The 25,213-nt window shown below is 42.4% G+C and overlaps 1 protein-coding gene across 14 annotated transcripts in view; it reads left to right on the forward strand.

Moving 5' to 3' along the window:
- pde4d (phosphodiesterase 4D, cAMP-specific) overlaps positions 1-25,213 on the forward strand; it is a 669,903-nt gene that overhangs the window by 438,851 nt on the left and 205,839 nt on the right. Inside the window, exon 2 of one of the 14 annotated variants that reach the window (XM_059989354.1) lies at positions 11,393-11,486. The exons of 12 other annotated variants lie outside the window; for them this stretch is intronic. In XM_059989354.1, the coding sequence (XP_059845337.1) occupies positions 11,413-11,486 (74 nt within the window). In that variant the 5' untranslated portion in view covers positions 11,393-11,412. Of the gene's footprint in view, positions 1-871; positions 895-11,392; positions 11,487-25,213 lie in introns of those variants that run through there. One more of the 14 variants, XM_059989357.1, reaches the window with a different exon arrangement.

The following is a 25,213-nucleotide window of genomic DNA, read 5'->3' on the forward strand; positions in this document are numbered from 1 at the left end:
TACACACACCATATCAAATTCACACTAGATACTGTTATGGAATACACTTTAAAGATTTTACTAAAACTAGAAGAGTACTATGCAATGCAGTATATATGAAGGAAAAGAAAATAAAGTAAAAGGCGCCAACTTATCAAAGTACAGTCAGTTTAGTGCACATCATTGGGGCTCAACCATCGAACCATTTGACCCCTCGTCACTTTCCTCCGACCTCCACGTCCTCGCACCTGGGACCACCCTGGTGGTCTACTGAGCAGTGCAGCGCAAGTCCACCTTCCTCGGCGTCTCCTTCCCACCTCCCCTGAAAAGACCGCGAAACCCCCAAGCTCCCAGCCTCAAGACAAAATAACATTCCCCATTGGTTAACAAATGAATACAATCCCCATATCAGCAAGTCCAAAGCTAAACAACTGCGAGAGAAAACACTTATTAGACATAAAAGCGTTCCTACTCTAGCATACCAAAGAAGCCATTTTGTTTACGTACACACTGATAATGTGCACAGTATACTATCGATCAAGATGCTTCATGATTAGTCTTGCACTTGTGGTTTGTCTTTGTTCTGAGTCACATACTTATGGTTCCTTCTGGCTGAATTTTATTTATTTTGGCCCTGAGTTCTCATTCTGTTCCAAGTTTTAGAATCCAAGACCCATCTCCCTCCTCTTCCTTCTGTTGTCTTCCAATGGCATTGTATCACATCAATAGTCTTGTCACACTTTGTCAACCTTTGTCCCTTTGCCATTGGATTATATGTCCACCTCCTTTTTAAACTGGGATGCTTACTGTGTTTGCATCCCAGTTACTGGTACTGAGCCAATCAAATACACAGAAGTGTAAAGCTGACAGCTGCTGACAATTCTGACAAATACCTCACGTGTGTTTGATGATCAGGTAAGTTGATAATTTGATTGATTAATGTCACATGTACCGAGGTACAGTGAAAAACGTTATTTTATCTGCCATCCATACAGATTATTTCATTACAACAATACATTGATGTAGTATAAGGGAAAACAATAGCAGAATGGAGAATAAGTTGTTATACTTATTTTGTAAAAAATGTACTGTGGGTAGACAATAAAGTGCAGAGCTTTGCAAGGTACATTTGAGATCCGAAGTCCATCTTGTCGTACTTGGGAAGCACTCAGTTGTCTTATAAGAGCAGAGTAGAAGCTGTTCTTGAGTATTGTGGTACGTGACTTCAGACTTCTGTATCTTCTTCTTGATGCGGGTGGTGAGGAGAGAATATACAGGAGGGGTCTTTGATTACATTGGCTGCTCTACCAGGGCAGTGAAAACTGTAGACAGTGTCTATGGATGGGATACTGGTTTCTGTGATGCATTGAACTGTGTCCACAACTAGATGCAGTTTCCTACGGTCACATGCCAAGTAGTTGACATACCTGGCTGTGATACACCCATTCGGGATGCTTTCTACAGTACATTAATAAAAATTGGTGAGGGTCAAAGGGGACTTGCTAAATTTCTTCAGCCTCCTCAGGAGATTAAGGGACTGGTGAGCTTTCTTAGTCTTGTTGTCTACATCATTGGACCAGGATTGGATATTGATGATATTCACTCCTAGGAATTTGATGTTTTCAACCCTCTTGACCTGAACACCGTTGATGTAAACAGGAATGCATGTATTGCATCCTTCCTGAAATCAATGACCAACTCTTTTGTTCTCCTGATATTGAAGAAAAGATTGCTGTCATGGCAATGTGTCACTAGATCATGATCACGTATCACTATATAGGTACTTCTTTGTCTTAAACTAGGCCTGTACGTATCTCTTATTACCATGATTACAGCTAGTTTAGTCTGCTGCTAGGGTTTCAGCCCAAAACATTGACTTACACCTCTTGCCTCCACAGATGTTGTTTTCACCCTCTGAATTTTCCTAATGTTTCGTTTCATATAAATGCTAGTTCAGCCACCTGAGCCCTTGGGTGCCATTCAGAGTAGTCTTAGACTGGACCCATTGTCCCTTGTCTCACTACAGCCAGGCATGCAATGCTTTTAATATCCTTTAACACGTGCCAGACAAATGAATTTTGTAACAGCGCAGAAAATTAAGATGCTGGAGGAATTCAGCGAGTCAAGCAGCATCTGTGAAGGGGGAAACAGCCAACGTTTTGGACCAAAACCCCTCAATGGGATTTGAAAAGAAAAGGGAATCAGCCAGAAACTGAAGGTGGGGGGAGGGGAAGGAATACAACCTGGCAGGTGACGGGTGAGACCAGATGAGGGGGAAGGAGGATGGGCGGGGGAGAGGGAAGGGAAGTAAGAGGCTGTGAGAGAATAGGTGGAAGAGGTAAATGGCTAAAGAAGAAGGAATCTGACAGGTGATAACACAAACATCAATTTCTCCTCCTTCCCTCTTTATCTCTTTCTCCATTTTCCATTCTGGTTAACCTCTCACTCTTTCTGTTCTTCTGTCTTGCCCATCACCTTCCTCCGGTTCCCCTCCTCCTTTCCTCCATGCCCTCTACTTAGAGGGATGTGGGCCAAAAGCAGGAAATTTGGACTAGCTGGGTGGGCACCATAGTCAGTATGGATTCAGCCTGTATTGTGATATGACTCTATGAAAACAGAACAGCTGAGCGTTAGACTACAGTAATTTTTCCCCACTTTATTTCACTGTGTCAACACACTACAGCTTTAGCTTTCTTCTGGCATGGTGTAAGTGGGCCAAATGTCACTTTTCTGTGTTGTCATAATTATGCTTGGTGTGTATTGAGTAATGTAGGTATTTTGGTGAGTTATTGGGCTGAAGGAGATTATTAGGTTACGCAGGCATTTGAAAAATAGACCATAGACAGGAGTAGGCCATTTGGCCCTTCTAGCAGCACTGCCATTCACTGTGATCATGGCTGATCATACACAATCAGTACCCCGTTCCTGCCCTCTCCCCATATCCCTTAACCCTGCTATCTATAAGAGCTCTATCTAACTCTCTCTTGATGCATCCAGAGACTTGGCCTCCACTGCCTTCTGGGGCAGAGCATTCCATAGATCCACAACTCTCTGGATGAAAAAGTTTTTCCACATCTCTGTTCTAAATGGCCTACCCCTTATTCTTAAACTGTGGCCTGTGGTTCTGGACTCCCCCAACATCTGGAACATGTTTCCTGCCTCTAGCGTGTCCAATCCCTTAATAATCTTATATGTTTCAATCAGATTCCCTCTTATCCTTCTAAATTCCAGTGTATACAAGCCCAGTCGCTCCAATCTTTCAACATATGAAAGGGATTTCCAATCCCTTAATAATCTTATATGTTTATAAAAGGAGGAAGAATATTGAAACAATGTGAAGCATAGCCAGAAACAACAAAGAGCAGCAAAAACTGGGGTGATTGATAAATTGGACTTGCTCCTGTGAAAAATGTGATTGCCTGCTTTTAATGGAATTTGAATTCCATTTGCCTGGATGGATCAGCTATCACAGCAACAAAGCCTTTTTCTCTCTCCCCCCTCTTTCCGCTTTCCACAGGGATCACTCCCTGCATGATTCCCTTGTAATTTCAGCCCTCTCCACCTCCTCCCTCACTACCATTCAGGGCCCCCAAACAGTCTTAACAGGTGAGGCGACACCTCACACATGAGTCATTTAGAACCATCTACTGTATCCAGTGCTCCCAGTGTGGCCTCCTGTGCATCAGTGAGAACCAACCTTGAGTGGGAGACTGCTTCGCTGAGGACTTACACTCCGTCCACCAGAAAAATTGGGATTTCCCGGTGGCCACCTATTTCAATTCTACTTCCCATTCTCATTCCAACATGTCATTCCATGGCCTCCTCTACTGCCATGATGAGGCCATACTCAGGTTGGAGGAGCAACACCTTATATTCCGTCCAGGTAGCCTCCAGATTGATGGTATGAATATCGATTTCTCAAACTTCCAGTAATTGCCGCCACCCCTTTCACCATTTCCCCTATTTCTCTTTCCCTCTCTCATCTTATCTCCTTACCTGCCCATCACCTGCTCCTCCCCCTTTCCTTGCTTCCATGTTCTTTGGTCCTCTCCTATCAGATTCCCCCCTTCTCTAGCCCTTTATCTTTTCCACCGATCAATTTCCCAACTCTTTATTTCACCCCTCCCCTTCTCCCAGTATCACCTATCCCCTATCACCTTGTAGTTCTTCCTCCCCTTGTCTCACCTTCTTGCTGTGACTTCTCATCTTTTTTTCTAGTCCTGATGAAGGGTCTCGGTCTGAAACATTGACCGTTTACTCTTTTCCATAGATGCTGCCTGTCCTGCTGAGTTCCTCTAGCATTTCATGTGTGTTGCTTTGATTTCCAGCATCTGCAGAGTTTCTTCTGTTTGTAAAAATCCAATGTTTTAACTATTCCAATGAAAGGTTATCCACATGAAAAATTTGACCAAATCCCAGTAGGGTTTAGCTTTCAAATTGAAGCAAGTCCTGGACTTGTGTGGATGCATCAAGATTTCTGAATTTAGAGGTGAATATATTGATGGTGGTGGGCAAGGGGATTCATAATTGTGTGTAATATGGGGAAGATGTTAGGAGAATGCAGGGTGACTTGGACAGGTTGGGTGAGTGGACAGATGCATGGCAAATACAGTTTAATGTGGATAAATGTGAGGTTATCCACTTTGGTGGCAAGAACAGGAAGGCAGATTACTATCTGAATGGTGTCAAGTTAGGAAAAGGGGGAGTACAACAACATCTAGGTGTTCTTGTACATCAATCGTTGAAAGTAAGCATGCAGGTACAGCAGGCAGTAAAAAAAAGCTAATGGCATGTTGGCCTTCATAACAAGGGGAGTTGAGTATAGGAGTAAAGAGGTCCTTCTGAAGTTGTACAGGGCCCTGGTGAGACCACACCTGGAGTATTGTGTTCAGTTTTGGTCTCCAAATTTGAGGAAGGACATTCTTGCTATTAAGGGACTGCAGCATAAGTTCATGAGGTTGATTCCCAGGATGGCGGGACTGTCATATGTGGAAAGATTGGAGCGACTGGGCTTGTATACAATAGAATTTAGAAGGATTAGAGGGGATCTGATTGAAACATATAAGATTATGAAGGGATTGGACATGCTAGAGGCAGGAAACATGTTCCAGATGTTGGGGGAGTCCAGAACCTGAGGCCAGAGTTTAAGAATAAGGGGTAGGCCATTTAGAATGGCATTCAGGAAAAACTTTTTCACCCAGAGAGTTGTGGATCTATGGAATGCTCTGCCTCAGAAGGCAGTGGAGTCCAATTCTCTGGATGCTTTCAAGAGTTAGATAGAGCTCTTAAAGATAGCGGAGTCAAGGAATATGGGGAGAAGGCAGGAACGGGATACTGATTGTGGATGATCAGCCGTGATCACATTGAATGGCAGTGCTGGCTCGAAGGACCTAATGGCCTACTCCTGCACCTATTGTCTATTGTCTATGGTCTATTGTCTATAATTGGAGACACATAAGACTGCAAGTTATTGCGTCTCAAGCTAGAAGCTGTTTCCTGGAGCCTTCAAGCAGGTTTCGATCCTTTTCTCCCACAGACACAGCTCAACCCGCTGAGTTCCTCTGGCAGATTATTTGATGAAGAATTCTTGACTGAAAATGTTAGATATTTCTCTTTCTGCCAATATGGTCTGCCCTGCGGAGTTTTTCCAACTTCTGTTTTCAGTCATATCTGTCACAATGCTCAGTCTTCAGAATCTCCAGAGAGTACATCTGCAGTGCCAAGTCTTGCTGAGTTTCTTGCCATTACAGTGGGAATTGCCACCTGAATCATATGCCAGGTCAGAAGTGGCAAACTGTTTGAATCAATTGATATTTTGGGCCTGCAGACAGACGGGAAATTACATCTTTTAAAACATAATTTTCCTTTAGCTTAATGCATTTTAATTATTTTAATGCCTTTCATATTTTTAAAATTAACTTTCATTATTTTTAATTTTTTTATTTTCTCTCCTTCAGTTCCAATCATTTTTAGAATTCAGAGATGCTTAAAGTACCTTGAACTAAACGATACTCAGCAGAAGGCAAAGCAATGTTCTTAGCTTTGAGTTGTGTTAACTCGTAGCAAGATATTTCAGAAGTTTAATCTCTGCACTGAACAGGCTGTATCTCAGTCACCATTCAGACCATGCAGCTGGATCTGTCAACAATCAACAATTCTAAATGGCCCAGTGCAATCCATACATTAGCTTTACTTCCTTCTCCAGAGACGCTGTATATTTCCAGTGTTCTCTGCTTCTTTATTTAAACTTCTGGCATCTACAATACTTGCTATCATTTATAAGCATTTTATTGTAAAATACTTACTATTTCACTGACAATAATCTAGCGTGAGCAAGTACTTCCCTCCTTGAGACCTGCATAGTTACCTTGTGTCAGTATCTTCCCCCGTTCCTCCAAATTTGGTCGGGATGGAATACCTGGGCATGTGCTCAGAGTCTGTGCAGGGCAGTTGGCCGGGGTCTTCACGGACATTTTCAATCCGTCCCTGGCCCAGGCAGTTGTCCCCACAAGCTTCAAGATCGCCACCATCGTGCCAGTGCCTTAAGCATTCCACTGCCATGGGCCTGAATGACTTCCGCCCAGTTGCACTCACCCCCATCATTGCAAAGTGCTTTGAGAGACTGGTTCCATCACTTCTGAAATCCTGTCTGCCCACTACCCTGGACCCCCATCAATTTGCCTATCGCACCAACAGGTCAACAGAGGACGCCATCTCCACGGTACTTCGCTCTGCCCTGACCCACCTGGACAGCCCCAACTCTTACGTCAGAATGCTGTTCACTGATTTTAGTTCAGCATTCAATACTGTGATCCACTTCAAGCTGATCACCAAACTTCACCAGCTTGGTATCAGCACATCCCTCTGCAATTGGACCTTGGACTTTTTGACTAACAGACCCCAGTCTGTTAAGTTAGACAACCTCTCCTCCTCCACTCTCTCCCTGAACAAGATGTGTGCTGAGTCCTCTTCTGTACTCCCTTTTCACCTATGACTGCATTCCTGTACACTTTACAAGTGTAGTTACTGCTGTACAACATGCACATCTCAGGACTTACACGCCATAATGGAGCAAACAGACTGAGATGAATGTCTGTTGACGGCTGAATTTGAGAAGCAGGTATCACTGTTTCTTCAGATTGGTGACCATTACATACAGGCTTTACAATCTAACAAAAGCCTTTCAGCGATGCATAAGAATACTATTAAACACATTCTGTGAATCTACTTGGTGATTCTTCACATTGAAAGTATAGCCAACTACTCTGGTATGTTTTCTGTGCTGATACTTTCTGTTTCTGATGCCTCCATTCATTGTGATACTCGTGTTCTTCAAATGCCTCTTAAGATTATTAAATGAGGCTGTTGAGGTGCTAGATGCTTCCTGCATTGTGAACAAGACATTGCGGACAAGTGGCCTGCTTGTTTGAAACTCTTTAGAACAGCTTAATGTATTTCAAAGACTATTCAAATATCACTACAGCATTCTAAAGCATCTAAACACTCCTGCAAGTTTCTGTTCAATGTGCACTTTTTGAAAGTAAACTCTGAACCCCAAAATGTGACACAATGCAATGAATCATTTTGAATAAAATGACTTGAAATGAGTTTATTATTGTCACATGTATCAAGATACGGTTTATGATCTCATGAATACTATTTTGCTATTCATTTTTTGCACTATTTATTTACTTTAATTGTAACTTGTAGTAATGTCTTATGTCTTGCACTGTATTGCGGCAACAAAAGAACAAATTTCACAAGATACAATCAGTGGCTACTTACAAGGTACATCTGTTTGTTAATGCAAATATCCAATCAGCCAATCATGTGGCAGCAACTCAATGCATAAAATCATACAGACATGGTCAAGAGTTTCAATTTTTGTTCAGACCAAACATCAGAATGGGGAAGAAATGAGATCTAAGTGTCTTTGACTGTGGAATAATTATTGGTGCCAGATGGGTGGTTTCAGTATCTCAGAAACTGCTGATCTGGAATTTTCACATACACAGTCACTAGAGTTTCCAGACAATGGTGCAATAAACTAAAACATCCAGTAAGTGTGAGTTCTGTGGGCAAAAACAGTTTGTTAATAAAAGAGATCAGAGACGAAAGGCTATACTGGTTCAAGCTGACCAAAAAGGCAGCAGTGACTCAACTAACCGCACGTTACAACAGTGGTGCGCAGAAGAGCATCTGAACACGCAACACATCAAATATTGAAGTAGATGGGTGACAGCAACAGAAAGCCACACTGGGTTTCACGCCTGTACCTAATGAACTGGCCAGTGTCAGTCAGTGGCAATAAATCTGATCCTGAAATAAATACACTGCAGAAGTAGTACAAAGGGAAACGCAATGACATAATGTAGACTATGATGTTACACGTACACAGGAAAATGCACTGCAGGTAGACAAAGAGTCTTCTAACAGTGGGCTAGAATCCATTCCTGAGCATGGTGCTGCTTGCTTTCAATTTTTTGTTTCTTTTGCTAATACATGGGGAAGAAGAGAAAATAACTAGGATTGGAGGAGTCTTTGATTATGCTGGCTGCTTTCCCAAGGCAATGCAGAGTGTAGACAGAGTTGTGGAAGGGAGGCTGATTTCTGTGATGGACTGGGCTGTGTTCACAACTTTCCATAACCTTTTTCAGACCTGGGCAGAGCACTTGTCTTACCAAGTTGTAATATATCTGGATAGTATGTGGTCTATGATGCATCTATAAAAATCAATGAGGGCCATACCGATTTTTTTTGCCTCCAGTGCTCCATTGTTGCTTAGTTCTTTCATTCTTTGAATTTCAATTACTTCTAGGATTTTCTCAATTGTGCCTCTTATTTTGATTTTCATGAATATCTGAATTTGTGACAGAATCACCAAGGCAGGGTGGTCTTCCCGATATATATGGCTTGTTTTATTGTCCTTTCCATATCCTATGATTAATTTTGTGCACACCATTTCATTGACCTCATCTTTGAACACCCTCAGTGACGGAGCCTTAGGAATTACAATGCACTCTGAGAAGGAATGATTGACCCCACACTTTGAGACAATGCTCTTTCCTTTCTAACCTCCAGTTAGAGGGAAGAGCTGCTACCAATTCAACCCTCTTAAAACAAATAAACACAATGCTGTAAGGAACTCAGAAACACAAGAGTCTGCAGACGCTGGAAATCTTGAGCAACACACAGAAAAGGCTGGAGGAACTCAGCAAGTCAGGCAACATCTGTGGACGGGAATAAACAGTCAATGCAGTCAATGCTTCAGCTGAAACCCTTTATTAGGACTATCTCAGCTGTAAGAACTCAGCAGGGTAAGTAATAAATGCCTCCACAGATGCTGCTTGACCTCTCAGACCCTCCAATATTCTGTTTTTGTTCCAGATTCCAGCAGGTCTTTTGTCCTCATGCTCCACTCTACTGAGAATTCCCTACAAGATATACCCACTTTGAATTCTTCTTTGACTATTTACCACAGGACTTCTGTGAGTCTGTCTGCCTATCTGTTCTCTCTCTCCTCTCCCCTCTCCCCTCTCCTCTCTCCTCTCTCCTTTCTCCTCTGTAATCTGTAGTTTCCACTCCAGCCTACATCTTTAGCATTCACAGACCCACTCAGGTCTTCCAGCATTCTGTTTTTGTTCTGGTCTCCAACATCTGCAGTTTCCTTTGCCTTCAACCTTTTAAAACTTTGCTTGCCTTGATGTTACCTCAGCTGATGTGTTTAATCTCCAGTGAGTGCAGACCAAATTCACTTGATTGGTCCTCCAGTGGGACAAATGTTTTGATCCAGACAATTCACACTGCTCAGACTCCAGGACAAGTATAACATTTAGGTACAGAGTACTCCATTACGCCTGACCAAAGTTCTCCATGTCCATGGTAGCAGCACTTCTTTACTTTTGTGTTCCAGTCCATTAATGGTAAAGGGCAGCATGTCACATGCTTTCACAAATGCCTGGTGTAGCTGCATGATTACTCTCTTTGTCATGTGAACCAGCCATCAAATTCCCTTTATATCCCAATGCTGATGAGTTTCACCCTATTTAAAAAGAATTCTGTTTTTCTGTTATTACTACCAATGTGAAAATTTCACATTTTCTTACAATTCAATCCACCTGTCATCTGCTTGTTACTCACTGATCCATTTACAGTGTCTCTTTCAAGAGTTTGTGTCCTCTTTACAGCTCATTTTCCCACAAACTAGTGAACTCCCCATTCTATTTTGAGAGCTGTTATTCATTCATAAACACTGACCTCTGCTGTTGGTGTTGAGTCACTCTGTTGTATATTGTGGTCATTATTTAAAGTAAGTAAAACAACAGAAAAAGAACATCAATCATGTGTTGCCTTATCATGTCAGCAACAGACCGTCACTGAAATTACTTTAAAATGCTGTGATTGTTATGAGAGAAAAACTTTGTTTCACATTAAATCAGTTCAAGATTATTGCATTTGCAGAGTTATGATGCCATTGGGCTGACAGTTGAGTTAGGAAACATGAAATAAATTTTCAGTAGAAGCAGAGAAATTGTTCTCCACTTCTGCGAAATCAGAATGGGAAATCAAGCACAGCTGATTAAGAACTTTTGTGTATGTAACAAAATGGGAGGAATTTTTTATTGCAAGTGGTTTGATCCTCTTGAGAAAAAGAAAATCAGAACCAAGAGATTAATTTGCTACTTTCCTTTGGAGGAAATAGTAATCATCAATTATTGTGGAATTTAAAGTGAAGCTGGTGTTGATGGGCATCTAACTCATGAAATAGTTTGCACAACTGTGTCAGAGAGACATTGTTAAATTTCATAACTTGCTAGTTCACCGCTGTTCTGGAGGGTCAAAATACTTCTGTTTCATTTAGAAATGAATCCTATGTATTTGTAAAACCTATCAGATGGAAATGTATCTTGCTTAATTATTGCCGATAACCAGTCTGGTCACCAATTATGCACCTCAGCCAGTTGCCAGTTTTCAGTTTTGTTGACTTCAGCAGAGATGTATATCTGATCGAGTCCAAAACAGACAGACGAAGCAAAAGCTAACCAGTTTGCAGTACTGTTCTGGGCAAATTTCTACAAATTTGTCCTTTCTCTCTTTGAAAATTTTGGAATTGCAAGTGAGTTTGCTTCCTCTGAAAGCAACAAAAAATGATTAACTAACAAACTAATGTTATTTGAAGGAAAAGAACACCACCTTTTCCGTCTAGGCATGTCTGTATAGACTGGCTGGGAATGTCCCACACCAGTACCACTGACAACACATTCCAAAGTTGAAGAAGCTTTACTGGATCATAACTGTCACATTAGGTCATCTGGGCTCACACCACTGAAGATGTGTTGTCTTGTAGTACACATTCCTAACTGTTCCTTCTCTACTACCTCACCTAACTTGTTTTTACGTTTGCCTTTTACAGTGAGGTTTCCCAGACTTGAAATGTTAAATGCTTCTGACTCCACAGATGCTCCGCGACCTGTGGAACGTTTCCACATTTTCCGCTTTTATTTCAGGTATCCAGACCTGTAGTTTTTTTTAAATTTTAATTTTATGCCATGTTCGAATCAGCTTCCCAAGCATAGTCTGCAAAACACATGTAGTAGATGTCAAGTTGAGCATAGTTTCAATCTGAAAGCAGGAAAAAATAGAAATAACTTTTACGTTTAATTTTTCTTATGAATGCTGTGTATCTGATGATATGTACCTGTGATACCACTTCATGTAAGTTTTTCCTTGCACTTGTACATACCTGTAGTTGTGCATGTGACAATAAGCTTGACTTTGAAGTTTTTCTAGGACTGATTGATACATCTACAGTATATGCAGCTTCCTTTTGTATAGTACTATTAATTTAGCAAAAAAAAGCATATTACAGAAGTGCTAAATTTGAAAAATCTGTATTTGACCAACAGAAGATTGATTTGAAAGTTGCATTAAAAAAAAAATTGAACTGCACCTTTAAAGGGTATTTTAGCTGTTTATTTATGGATGCACGCAATGGTGCAAGTGAGTAACAATGAAATAGACCTGATGAGGCAATGGAGTATTTCTTCTCACTTCAGTTTTTAAAAAAATATAGTAAAAGTATTTCTACTTTATATCAGTGATTGAATCACTGTGGGGTGAAATGCAATTTTTAATATGTGTAGATCAGAGGCACAACCTTGTAATTTCAACCTTGTGGAGAGAAGACCAGTATTTATTGCCCATCGCAAATTTGCCTTGAGAAAGTGGTGGTGAGGTAGCACTTTGAATAGCTGCATTCTCCCGGTGTTGTACTTACATTGTGCTATTGGGAAGGGACTTCATTGATCTGGAGCCTTTGACAATGAAGTAATGTTAATAAATTTCTGTCAAACTGGTCTATGGTTTGAAAATAAGTTTTCAGGTGTTCATATGCAGATGCTGTCTTTGTATTTGTGAAGAAATTGTTGATTTGTGATGTGTTGATGTGTTGTTGTGATGTGATGTGTTCTGTTGCGTGAGTAGGTTTACTTTGCAGCTCGCTTTGTAAAAAAATCGCAACAAGTGTGTGCTGATGGTGGAGGAAATGTTTGTGTCCCCAATCAAACAGATTGGCGTAGCACATAGTATGTTGTTCTTTGTAGTAACAGTTCATATTACAATTAACTTACAATGCAACAAAGTATAATAGCTTAACAAAATTTTCCATTAAAATCTGTCAGCTAGATCAGCATCTCATCACTGATTTCGTACATTTACTTGAAGATTAGGATCCTGAAAATTGGATCAATTACTGTCTGTTTCTAATAAGCAATTTTATTACGATTACTATCATTTCTGGGTGAGGTCACACTAAGGAAGTATTGGCCAGAATACTTAGACACGCGATGCACATTACATTTGCTGCTTTCCAGACATCAGTTATGCAGCTAGTGACATCATAAACAGTGTGCTGCTCATTTCCTTCCTTTGGGTTAGAACCAATAACTTTCATTAAGTTTCAAAAAGTCATTCTGCTGCAATGTCCAATGTGACACTGGTGTTTGTCATACAGCACTGAAAACGGTTAGTACTCAGGGTGTCTAATGCCTCGTGACGGGTTGCTCCATTACTGGAAACAGCCATTTTATACAATTTGTATTGGAGCGATATGTTCCTCCAGCATTTTGTGTGTGTTGCTTGAATTCCCAGGATCTGCATATTTTTTCTTGTTTGTGTTGTAGCCTCTGCCTCATCGGTCACCCCACATCTTGTAGTCCCTTCAAGCCATTTGTGGTATAGGACTGAATCATTGTGTGATTCATTGAATCAAAACATCCAGAAGATCACCAAACCCTCCCTCCAGCATTCTTAATGTACATCATTATGCATTTCCATGACTATCATGGAATAGCACACATAGAAGATGAAGAAAAGCACGTAGAGCACAGAAACAGGCCCTTCAGCCCACAAAATTTGTGCCAAACTCAATGACAACTCAAACCAAATCTCTTTTGTCAGTGCATGACCCGTATCCCACCAGTCCTTGCATAGTCATGTGCCTATCAGATGCCACAATCTGCTTCCACTAATATCCATGTTAGCCCATTCACTTTACTCTATGTGAAAGAATAACTTGCCCAGCTCCTTCAAATTTACACCCTCACACCAATGTATACCCTTAAGTATTTGACATTTCTGCCCTTGGAAAAAGATTCAGTCTACCATTTGTATGCTTCTCATAATTTTATAAATGTCTACAAGATATCCCTTTAAACTCCAATACTCCAAAAAAAAAGTTTGCTCAGCCTCTCTTTAAAACTCATTCTCTAATCCAGACAACTTCTGGGTAAATTTCTTCTGTGCCGCTTCTAAAGCCTCTTTCCTGTAATCGGGCAGCCAAACTGCACATAATACTCCAAGAGTTGTGCAGCTCAATATGATGTTGGATCTGGAGGTGATAATTTGAAGTCAAAAATGAGATGTGACTCTTGTGGTTAGAGCTGTTTTATTAAATGTTCATAACAAAGAATTAACAGTAACCAAGCCATTCTGTTGTAAGTAAGAATGTATGAAGAAAGACAGCAAAGAACAAAGAACTTGCTCCCTCTCTCTGCTATCCCGAATGCTCCTTCTCCATTTTGAGCTGACAAGAATCATAATTAACCTGAATTGTTTTTCTTAACAACCTGGTAGTTCCTTCCATGACAGAGATCTGAGAGGAGTGCTCCCACTTATTAAAAGAGCACTCCTCAAATGTAATATTGATTCTATTCATCTGGAGGAACGATTGAACATTAGCACATAATCGATAACAGCAAGAGTTAGTCATTCAACCCCTGTTGCACCAATTCAACAAAACAATGGTTGTTCTTGTATGTTAGCCATTGTTTAATGATAGAATGCAAGCTGCAATCTTAACCAGTGGGTCCATAATAGATTCAGTCTTGGTGTAAACCAATGTCACACAGTTCATTCATTTTCTTTCTGTCGTCAATAATGCAACTGTTCCCCAAGAAATTTTTTATGTGTGGAGCTGATTTAGAGGATAAGTGGCAAATTGTTCAACTTAAGTTGTAATTCAACATCAGTTTAAGTCACCCACTACAACTTATATATTGTAGCCGGTGACTTCAACTTCCCTAATATAGACTGGGACCTCTGCAGTGCAAGAGGTTCAGACAGGGCAAGATTTATTCTGTGCATCCAAAAGGGTTTCTTCAAACAATATGTACAGTCCTAGAGGAGTGGCCATACTGGACCTGGTTTTCAGTAACAAGTCTAGCCAGATAAGTTTAAGTGTGAACCTTATAGGAAAGTATTAACAGGGGAAATTATGAGAAAATAGTACAGGAACAATTGTGACTTCATGGAGAACAGCTGTACAGCCAATTGCACAGATTACAGGGCAGGTAAGAAGGAAGGAAAAGATCCAGGGTAAAAGAACCTTGAAGGTCAAGAGAGGTGGCGAATTTAGTCAGGAAGGAGGATGAGGCTTTTCATTCCAGGACGAAGGAGATGTCTTCCCTTTTTAAACAAAGGGGCTTCCCATCTTCCACCATCAACTCTGCTCTCAAACGCATCTCTCCCATTTCCTGCACATCTGCCCTCACCCCATCCACCCACCACCCCACTCGGGATAGGGTTCCCCTTGTCCTCACCTACCACCCCACCAGCCTCTAGGTCCAACGTATAATTCTCTGTAACTTCCGCCACCTCCAATGAGATCCCACTACCAAGCACATCTTTCCCTCCCCCCATTTCTGCATTCCGCAGGGATCACTCCCTACAAGAATCCCTTGTCCACTCGTCCCCCCATCCCTTCCCATCGATCTCCCTCCTGGCACTTATCCTTGTAAGTGGAACAAATGCTACATCTGCCCTTACACTTCCTCCCTCACCACCCTCACCCTCAGGGCCCCAGACAGTCCTTCCAAGTGAGGCGACACTTCATCTGTGAGTCGGCTGGTGTGGTATACTGCATCCAGTGCTCCTGTTGTGGCCTTTTATATTTTGGTGAGACCCGACGCAGGCTGGGAGACCATTTCGCTGATCACCTATGCTCAGTCCGCCAGAGAAAGCAGGATCTCCCAGCGGCCACACATTTTAATTCCACGTCCCATTCCCATTTTGATATGTCTATTCATGGCCTCCTATACTGTCAAGATGAAGCCATACTCAGGTTGGAGGAACAACACCTTATATACCGGGTGGATAGCCTCCAACCTGATGGCATGAACATTGACTTCTCTAACTTCCGTTAATGCCCCTCCTTCCCTTCTTACCTCATCCCTGACATATTTAGTTGTTTTTTCTCTCTCCCTCTGCCCATCACTCTCCCTGTTCTCCATCTCCCTCTGGAGCTCCCCTCCCCCTTTCTTTCTCTGGAGGCCTCCCATCCCATGATCCTTTCCCTTCTCCAGCTCTGTATCACTTTCGCCAATCACCTTTCCAGCTCTTAGCTTCATCCCACCACATCCGGTCTTCTTCTAACATTTCGCATTCCCACCTCCCCCCACTACTTTCAAATCTCTTAGTATCTTTCCTTTCAGTTAGTCCTGATGAAGGGTCTGGGCCGAAATGTCGACAGTGCTTCTCCTTATAGATGCTGCCTGGCCTGCTGTGTTCCACCAGCATTTTGTGTGTGTTAAATGAAATATATGTAAGGTTTAGGAACTAAAATAAAGCAGATCCTTTAAATATGTCAGAAAAGACCTTGAGGGAAGTTTGTGTAGAGATACCAGGAGCTCTGACGGAGATCTTTCAGATATCATTAGAAACGGGGATTGTGCCGGAGGATTGGCATATTGCTCATGTGGTTCCATTGTTTAAAAAGGGTTCTAGAAGTAAGCCTAGCAATTATAGACCTGTCAGTTTGACATCAGTGGTGGGTAAATTAATAGAAAGTATTCTTAAAGATAGTATTTATAATTATCTGGATAGACAGGATCTGATTAGGAGTAGCCAGCATGGATTTATGCGTGGAAGGTCATGTTTGACAAACCTTATTGAATTTTTTGAAGAAGTTACAAGGAATGTTGACGAGGGTAAGGCAGTGGATGTAGTCTATATGGACTTCAGCAAGGCCTTTGACAAAGTTCCACATGGAAGGTTAGTTAAGAAGGTTCAGTCGTTAGGTATTAATGCTGGAGTAATAAAATGGATTCAACAGTGGCTAGATGGGAGATGCCAGAGAGTAGTGGTGGATAATTGTTTATCGGGATGGAGGCCAGTGACTAGCGGGGTGCCTCAGGGATCTGTTTTGGGCCCAATGTTGTTTGTAATATACATAAATGATCTGGATGATGGGGTGGTAAATTGAATTAGTAAGTATGCCGATGATACTAAGGTAGGAGGTGTTGTGGATAATGAGGTGCGTTTTCAAAGCTTGCAGGAAGATTTATGCCGATTAGAAGAATGGGCTGAATGTTGGCAGATGGAGTTTAATGCTGAGAAGTGTGAGGTTCTACACTTTGGCAGGAATAATCCAAATAAAACATACAGGGTAAATGGTAGGGCATTGAGGAATGCAGTGGAACAGAGAGATCTAGGAATAACAGTGCTTAGTTCCCTGAAGGTGGAGTCTCATGTAGATAGGGTGGTGAAGAAGGCTTTTGGAACGCTGGCCTTTATAAATCAAAGCATTGAGTACAGAAGTTGGGATGTAATGTTAAAATTGTACAAGGCATTGTAAGGCCAAATTTGGAATATTGTGTACAGTTCTGGTCACTGAATTATAGGAAAGATATCAATAAATTAGAGAGAGTGCAGAGACAATTTACTGGGATGTTACCTGGGTTTCTGCACTTAAGTTACAGAGAAAGGTTGAACAAGTTAGGTCTCTATTCATTGGAGCGTAGAAGGTTGAGGGGGGATTTGATCGAGGTATTTAAAATTTTGAGAGGGATAGATAGAGTTGACATGAATAGGCTGTTTCCATTGAGAGTAGGGGACATTCAAATGAGAGGACATGATTTGAGAGTTAGGGGGCAGAAGTTTAAGGGAAATACAGGGGGTATTTCTTTACTCAGAGAGTGATAGCTGTGTGGAATGAGCTTCCTGTAGAAGTAGTAGAGGCCAGTTCAGTTGTGTCATTTAAGGTAAAATTGGATAGGTATATGGACAGGAAAGAAGTGGAGGGTTATGGGCTGAGTGCGGGTAGGTGGGACTAGGTGAGATTAAGAGTTCGGCACGGACTAGGAGGGCCGAGATGGCCTGTTTCCGTGCTGTGATTGTTATATGATTATATGGTTAAGAACTCAAGAAAGCCTGTATGGGCCATGAAAAATAATTAATAAGTAGGATTAAAGAAAATCCAAAGTCATTCTATACATACATCAAGAGGAAGAGGATAACTAAGAAGGAGGTAGGATCTCCAAGGATAAAGGAGGGAGCAAGTGCTTGGTGGCAGAAGATGTGGATGAGGTCCTAAATGAGTACTTGGTGTATGTATTCCCCAAGGAGAAGAACGTGAGAATAAAGAGATCACTGTCGAGGATGCTAATTTGCTGAGGCATTTGAAGATGAAGAAGAAAGTAGTGTTGGGTCTGTTAAAGAACATTAAGATGGATAACTCACCAAATCCTGATGGGATATAGCTCTATATATTGAAAGAGTTAAGAGATGACATTAATAGAATGAAAGGATAATTCATCTTCAAAGACTTTGCCTGCAGATAGGAGACGTGTTTGAATGCTGCTGATGACAATGTTAGCATTTGTCCAGAGCAATATCAATCACCAACACCTGGAAACTAGGTCAGAATGTGGCTCAGCGTCGATACCTTTGCAATGATTGAACAAAGCTACAACTAGCATAGCTGCATCACAACGCCGTCACCAGAACTGAAGCGATAAGAATGAGAACGGCTTATGCTAAGTGTGAAGTTGTGATACAAATGGAGAAAGCATGTGTGGATATGGAGAGAGCACGTGTACAGTCTAAATTAAGTGTGCTCAAGGAAAAGTGTTAAGCTGAGGCTGCCTCAGCATAGGCAGAGGTGTATGAAGCAGCATCTGACTTAGACATCTGTGAGTCTATAAACAGAATCAGTCATGCCTTGCTGTCACAACAACCAATGCATCTTACTGAAGGATAAGTCCAAACACATTCTGGCTATAAAACAAACAGTGTTCCAGCTCTTCACAGAGATGCCCACACTACTCAGCCAGCATGTCACTCACATAGCACAGGTATTGACAGTCAAGGTCCGCAGCAGCAGAGACCCACAACACCCCATTCTGCCACAGAAAAGACCTTTGTCAAATTATGCTGTTGATGATAATCCCGTCTGCAGAGACATGGACAGAATGAACTTCCATCCATCCCAGGACACACATTTGGCAAACCAGTCTCTACAGTGTTCTAATTCAGAAGCTGCAGGTGCATTAGATTTGGGTTGGAATCTGGCTCATCAACACCTAGGAACAACAGGAACTAAAGCTTTTGTAATGCCATGGAAAGACTATGTCTCAAACCCTGTGAAAGCTAGACCTTCTCTGTGAGTCACTTGATGGGGAGTCACTGCAACACGTTAGAAGGTTTAGAGCAGTTCACATTAATAATCCAGCTATGGATTTGCAAGTGCTGTGACAGAGGTTCGACAGATGCTGTGACAGAGGTTCGACAGATGTCGTGACAGAGGTTCGACAGATGTCGTGACAGAGGTTCGACAGATGCCGTGACAGAGGTTCGACAGATGTTGTGACAGAGGTTCGACAGATGCCGTGACAGAGGTTCGACAGATGCCGTGACAGAGGTTCGACAGAGGTTTGACAGATGCCGTGACAGAGGTTCGACAGATGCCGTGACAGAGGTTCGACAGATGCCGTGACAGAGGTTCGACAGATGCCGTGACAGAGGTTCGACAGATGCCGTGACAGAGGTTCGACAGATGTTGTGACAGAGGTTCGACAGATGCCGTGACAGAGGTTCAACAGATGCCATGACAGAGGTTCGACAGATGCCGTGACAGAGGTTCGACAGATGCCGTGACAGAGGATCGACAGATGTTGTGACAGAGGTTCGGCAGATGCTGTGTCAGAGTTTCGACAGATGCTGTGACAGAGGTTTGGCAGATGCTGTGACAGAGGTTCGACAGATGCCGTGACAGAGGTTTGGCAGATGCCGTGACAGAGGTTCGACAGATGTTGTGACAGAGGTTTGACAGATGCCGTGACAGAGGTTCGACAGATGCCGTGACAGAGGTTTGACAGATGCCGTGACAGAGGTTCGACAGATGTTGTGACAGAGGTTCGACAGATGCCGTGACAGTTCGACAGATGTTGTGACAGAGGTTCGACAGATGCTGTGACAGAGGTTCGACAGATGTTGTGACAGAGGATCGACAGATGCCGTGACAGAGGTTTGACAGATGTTGTGACAGAGGTTCGACAGATGCCGTGACAGGGGTTCGACAGATGTTGTGACAGAGGTTCGACAGATGTTGTGACAGAGGATCGACAGATGCCGTGACAGAGGTTTGACAGATGTTGTGACAGAGGTTCGACAGATGCCGTGACAGAGGTTCGACAGATGTTGTGACAGAGGTTTGACAGATGCCGTGACAGAGGTTCGACAGATGCTGTGACAGAAGTTAAGCAAATGCTATGGCTCTCCAGAGGCAATTGAAGAATCTCTCTTCAGTAGATTTGTAATTTGCTAAAGTTCTCACACAAAGAACTGTAGAAGTTACAGGAGCTTGCAGATCTGATGTCGGAACTGCAAGCCACAAAAAGCAAGGGTTACCTACTAGGACAGCTTCTCACATACAGTAAGAGGAATAGAGAACAACTACAGAACAACATGCAAGAACAGTGGTAATTGAAGGGTTCAAATATAAAACAAAGCATCATACCCTCCATCCGCTATTTTCATTCTTTGTGGAATCATATGCCCTCACACAGAAATGTGAAATGATCCTAGTTATATCCTCTCAACTTTCAATAATACCTCACTCAGAAAGAGGTTTCCAGCAACCAAAACCCTATCACGGTCAGCAAAGCGGAAGTAGAAAATTCTATCATGAACCATAATACATGCCCTGTCCATAAGAAACCTCACCCGTTAAGGAAATGCAAAGGATTCAGAGAAAAAATGTGTGCATACTGGAGTTGCTTTGTAAAGGAACACTCAATATGTTGTGCTTCCACAGCACACCAAGCCAAAGACTGTAAACTTATCATACACTGTACTGAGCACAGCAGTGAACAGGACATACTGTATCAGCACTTGGCCAAGTGGTTAAGGCTTTGGGCTGGCGATCTGAAGGTTGTTAGTTCGAGCCTCAGCCGAAGCAGCATGTGTGGACTTGAGCAAGGTACTTAACCATACACTGCTCCTGCACGTTTATAGCCCAGTGGCAGCAGTTGGTGCAGTACGGACAAGACAAAACAAGACAAGCACTTATTCAGAACAGCACCTTAGGCTACTACCAGTTCCAGCACATCTGCAGAAGTGAGCATCCATCAGATAGAGCCACTTCCTCATGCACCAAGGAACGCGGGAAAGGCTTCCTGCTCTAAAATATGTACAGTCAATATCTACCTGAAAGGACATGCTGAGCAAAAACTAAAGGCCTATGTGATATTAGATGATCAGGACAATGTACCTTTGGCAAAATCAACAATCAGTATTCAAAGTTCTGTTTTCCCATATACTCTAAAGGCATGTTCAGGGTCATCAGAAGTTGCTGGAAAAACAGTCAGTGGATTTGTGAAGGCAACAGGAGTGGAGGTCTCTTTACCCTTGCCAATCCTCATTGAGTGCTAACATATTCCAAACAATGGGGATGGAGTCCTAACTCCTGAGGCGGCACGCAATCATTCATATCTTAAGTCCAACGGTGACAAGATTCCCCCCCACTTGACCCTTCTGATCAGATTCTCTTCTTGCTTGGAAGAGACACCATTCATGTACATTGACATGATGCCCCTTCTGCCCAATGACTGGACCTGGCTTGGATCAAAGTCTGCCTCGATCAGCCCACTGTCACACATTTAAGATTAATAACCTGGAGAATGGGCACCTCAGTCATTTCATCTGAGAGGTGAACCTATATGAAAGAAGACTGTAGCCAGCAAATCAAGTGCCCTGACATGCTTAACACTGCTCAAGCAGATTCAGGCAAGCTGGTCTGCTGTCACTCAGAAGATGATTATAAGCTGGCAGCAGCCATCAAAGATGAGGTCTTCCTTTGAGTCATGAGCAACAAGCTTAGCAAAGATGAATCAAACAGTTGGGTAGCCCCTCTTCCTTTTTGTTATCCACAACAACTCCTACCAAGCAACAGTGGGCAGGCCCTTAGCTGGCTTATGTCCCTCAGTCGCACATTGGGAAGGAAACCAGAAATGAAAGCTCATTACACGGAGTTCATGGAGAGACTCTTCAGGAACAATCATGCTGAGTTAATGCCTCCACCAGATCCCGTAAAGAAAGCTGGTATCTGCCCAACTTTGGTGTTTAGCATCCCCAGAAACCTGCATAAACACAAATTGTCTTTGATTCAAGTTCAAAGGCCTATCACTGCAGAATGTGCTCTTGGGGGAGTCCAGCCCTCAATAACAGTGTGCTTAGGTTCCTCATGTGCTTCAGAATTGAATCCATCGCAGCAATGGCTGACATCAAACAAATGTTTCACAGCTTCCTAGTGAGAGAAGTTCATTGAGACTACCTCAGATTCTTGTGGTTTTGCGACCACTAACTATACAATGAAATTCTGGAGTTCTCCATGATAGTTGGTAACTGCTCTTCGTCATCTGTGGAAACCTATGGCCATAAGAGGACAGCTAATGAGGGAGAGAAAGAATCTGGGACTGAAGCACGGAGGTACATAGAAAGGCATTTTATGTTGTTAATGGCCTTAAATCATTTTCTACTGCAGAAGAAGCTGTCATCTTGCTCAATGCAGTGCAAGACATCTTGGCACAGTCTAATCTCAGACTGCGTAGGATTGCACCCGCCAGTGCTGAGGTCTTGCAATATTTCCCATCTGAAGATCTGCCAAAAGGCCTACAGAATCTTAATCTTGGACAGGACCTCCCGCCTAGGCAGTGTAGTCTGGGCCTTGGATGGAACCTCATCACAGACATCCTTACTTTCCAGGTGGCTGATACTGAAAGACCCATCATGTGTTGGGGCTCAGAATTGGCTATCAGTATTCTATTTGACCCTCCTGGATTTGCTGCTCCAGTTAGTATCCAGGAATGCTTCATGTTAAGAGAATTGACCTAGGACACTTGGGGTTAGGATGCCTGACTTCCTAAAGAGAAATTTGAGCAGTAGCGGCAGTGGAGCCTTTCCCTTCAGGATCCCATAGGTTTGAAAATTCCAGGAATCAACACAACAATTCCACTACCTTCAGCCCAAAGGAAAGAGGTGCATATCTTCAATGAAGTTAACTGAAGCTATTATCGGTGTTGTATACTTGAAGGTCACAGGCGCTGCTAAGTACAGTGAAGTTGGAAAAGCAAAGCTTGCTCCCAAACCAGTTCTCACCATACCAAGGCTTGGACTTAGTGCTGCTGTTCTAGCAAGTGAGGTGGCTGAGATGATGAGCTGGACACAGAACTAGATGTTATCAAATTCTTTACAAACAGCAAGATTCTCAAGAGATATATTTAATGAAAAAAGGAGATTCTGTGTTTATGTTCATAATAGGATCCAGTAATTAAGGTGATCAACTCAGAAGAGCCAATTGAACTGTTATCCTTCTGATCTCAACATGGCTGATCGTGCCACAAGAGGGCTCCAATCTAATCAGCTCTTGCTGACTCCCACCCAAAACATCATCAGGGCCATATTTCCACGTAAAAATGAGTAAAGACCATGTGGTAAGGTTGATTTCAAGACCAATCTCTGAGACTATCCTGCTTTTGCCAAAGACGTAATGAAGTGATCACATGACCTTTAGTTTCAGTTAAGTTTGACATCCTATGAATGTCAGGCAAGGAGTTTTTCAGCCTCTAAAGCCACACTTCATTTTGTGTAAACACCACTTCCTATATAGAAGCAAATTTTTATATCATTTTCTTTGCTGGTTAGCTTTGATTCGATTTGAAGCACACAGTGGAAAATCATTCATCTCCATCCATTCTTTATTTGCTCTATATTTACTCTATAGACTTTATTTCCTCTATATTCATGATCTCATTAAAACTCTAAGCACCATTTATATATATATATATGATGGTGATGTGGATAGCATAAATGACAGGCAAAGGAATCAACAGGATATACACAGTATATTAGATGCTATATTAGGTTCACCTGTACACCTGCTCATTAATGTAGATATCTAATCAACTAAAGAAGTAGCAGCAGCACAATACATGAAAGCATGCAGACATGGTCAGGAAGTTCAGTTTTTCTTCAGGCCAGACTGAGGAAGAAATGTGATCTAAGTGCCTTTGACTGTGGAATGAGTGTTGCTGCCAGACAGGGTGGTTTGAGTATCTCAGGAACTGCTGATCTCTTGAGATTCTCAAGCACAATAATCTTTTTTATGCACATTAAAGAGAATGTGTGAAAAACCATCCAGCAAGTGGCAGTTCTGTGGGCATAAATGCCTTGTTAATGAGAGATATGAAAAGAAAATTGTCACACTGATTCAAGCAGGCAGGAAGATGATGGTGACTCAAACAATAACTCGTTACAACAGTGGTACGCAGAAGAACAGCTCTTAATGCACAACACGTCAAACTTTCAAGTGCATGGGCTACAGAGGACTATGAACATATAACGAGTGGCCACTTTATGAGGTGGGGGGGGGTGCCTCATAAAGGTTTCAAAGGTACATTTAATGTCAGAGAAACGTATACAATGTACAGCCTGAAATGCTTTTTCTTCGCAACCATCCACAAAAATAAAGTGATCCTAACGAATGAATGTTAGAACCCCAAAGTACCTCCCAGCTCCCCCTCCCACGCATAAGCAACAGCAAGAAACGATCCCCCTCTCCCCCCACGGGCAGAGGCGTTGTGCGGGCAGAAGTGGTTAGTTTAGTTGGGCACTTGATTAATTTAATTAGCGCAGGACCATTTTGTGGGTCAAAGGGGCTGGACTGTTTGATGTTCTATGTTGTGTTGCCTCCTTCTCGGTCACTCCAACCTCGGAGTGACAGTTCACACACAGTGCATATGCATCTATGTGTTAAGAGGCTGAGTTCCAAGCTCTACCTAGTGATCGGCATGGCCAAGGCAGCAGTTGGGAGCTTTTTGTTACCTCCTGTCAAGAGTAGAGGTAATACGAGGAAATCTGCAGATGTGGAAATTCAAACAACACACGCAAAATGCTGGTGGAACACAGCAGGCCAGGCAGCATCTATAAGGAGAAGCACTGTCGATGTTTCAGGCCGAGACCCTTCGTCAGGACTAACTGAAAGAAAAGATACTAAGAGATTTGAAAGTAGTTGGGGGGAGGGAGAAATGCGGAATGATAGGAGAAGACCGGAGGGGGTGGGATGAAGCTAAGAGCTGGAAAGGTGATTGGCGAAAGTGATACAGAACTGGAGAAGGGAAAGGATCATGGGACGGGAGGCCTCAGGAGAAAGAAAGAGGGAGGGAAGCACCAGAAAGAGATGGAGAACAGGTAGAGTGATGGGCAGAGAGAGAAAAAAACAAACAACTAAATATGTCAGGGATGGGGTAAGAAGGGGAGGAGGGGCATTAACAGAAGTTAGAGAAGTCAATGTTCATGCCATCAGGTTGGAGGCTACCCAGCCAGTATATAAGGTGTTGTTCCTCCAACCTGAGTTTGGATTCATTTTGACAGTAGAGGAGGCCATGGATAGAAATATCAG

The sequence above is a fragment of the Hypanus sabinus genome, chromosome 14 (genome assembly GCF_030144855.1).
Source record: "Hypanus sabinus isolate sHypSab1 chromosome 14, sHypSab1.hap1, whole genome shotgun sequence".
Classification (NCBI taxonomy): Eukaryota; Metazoa; Chordata; class Chondrichthyes; order Myliobatiformes; family Dasyatidae; genus Hypanus; species Hypanus sabinus.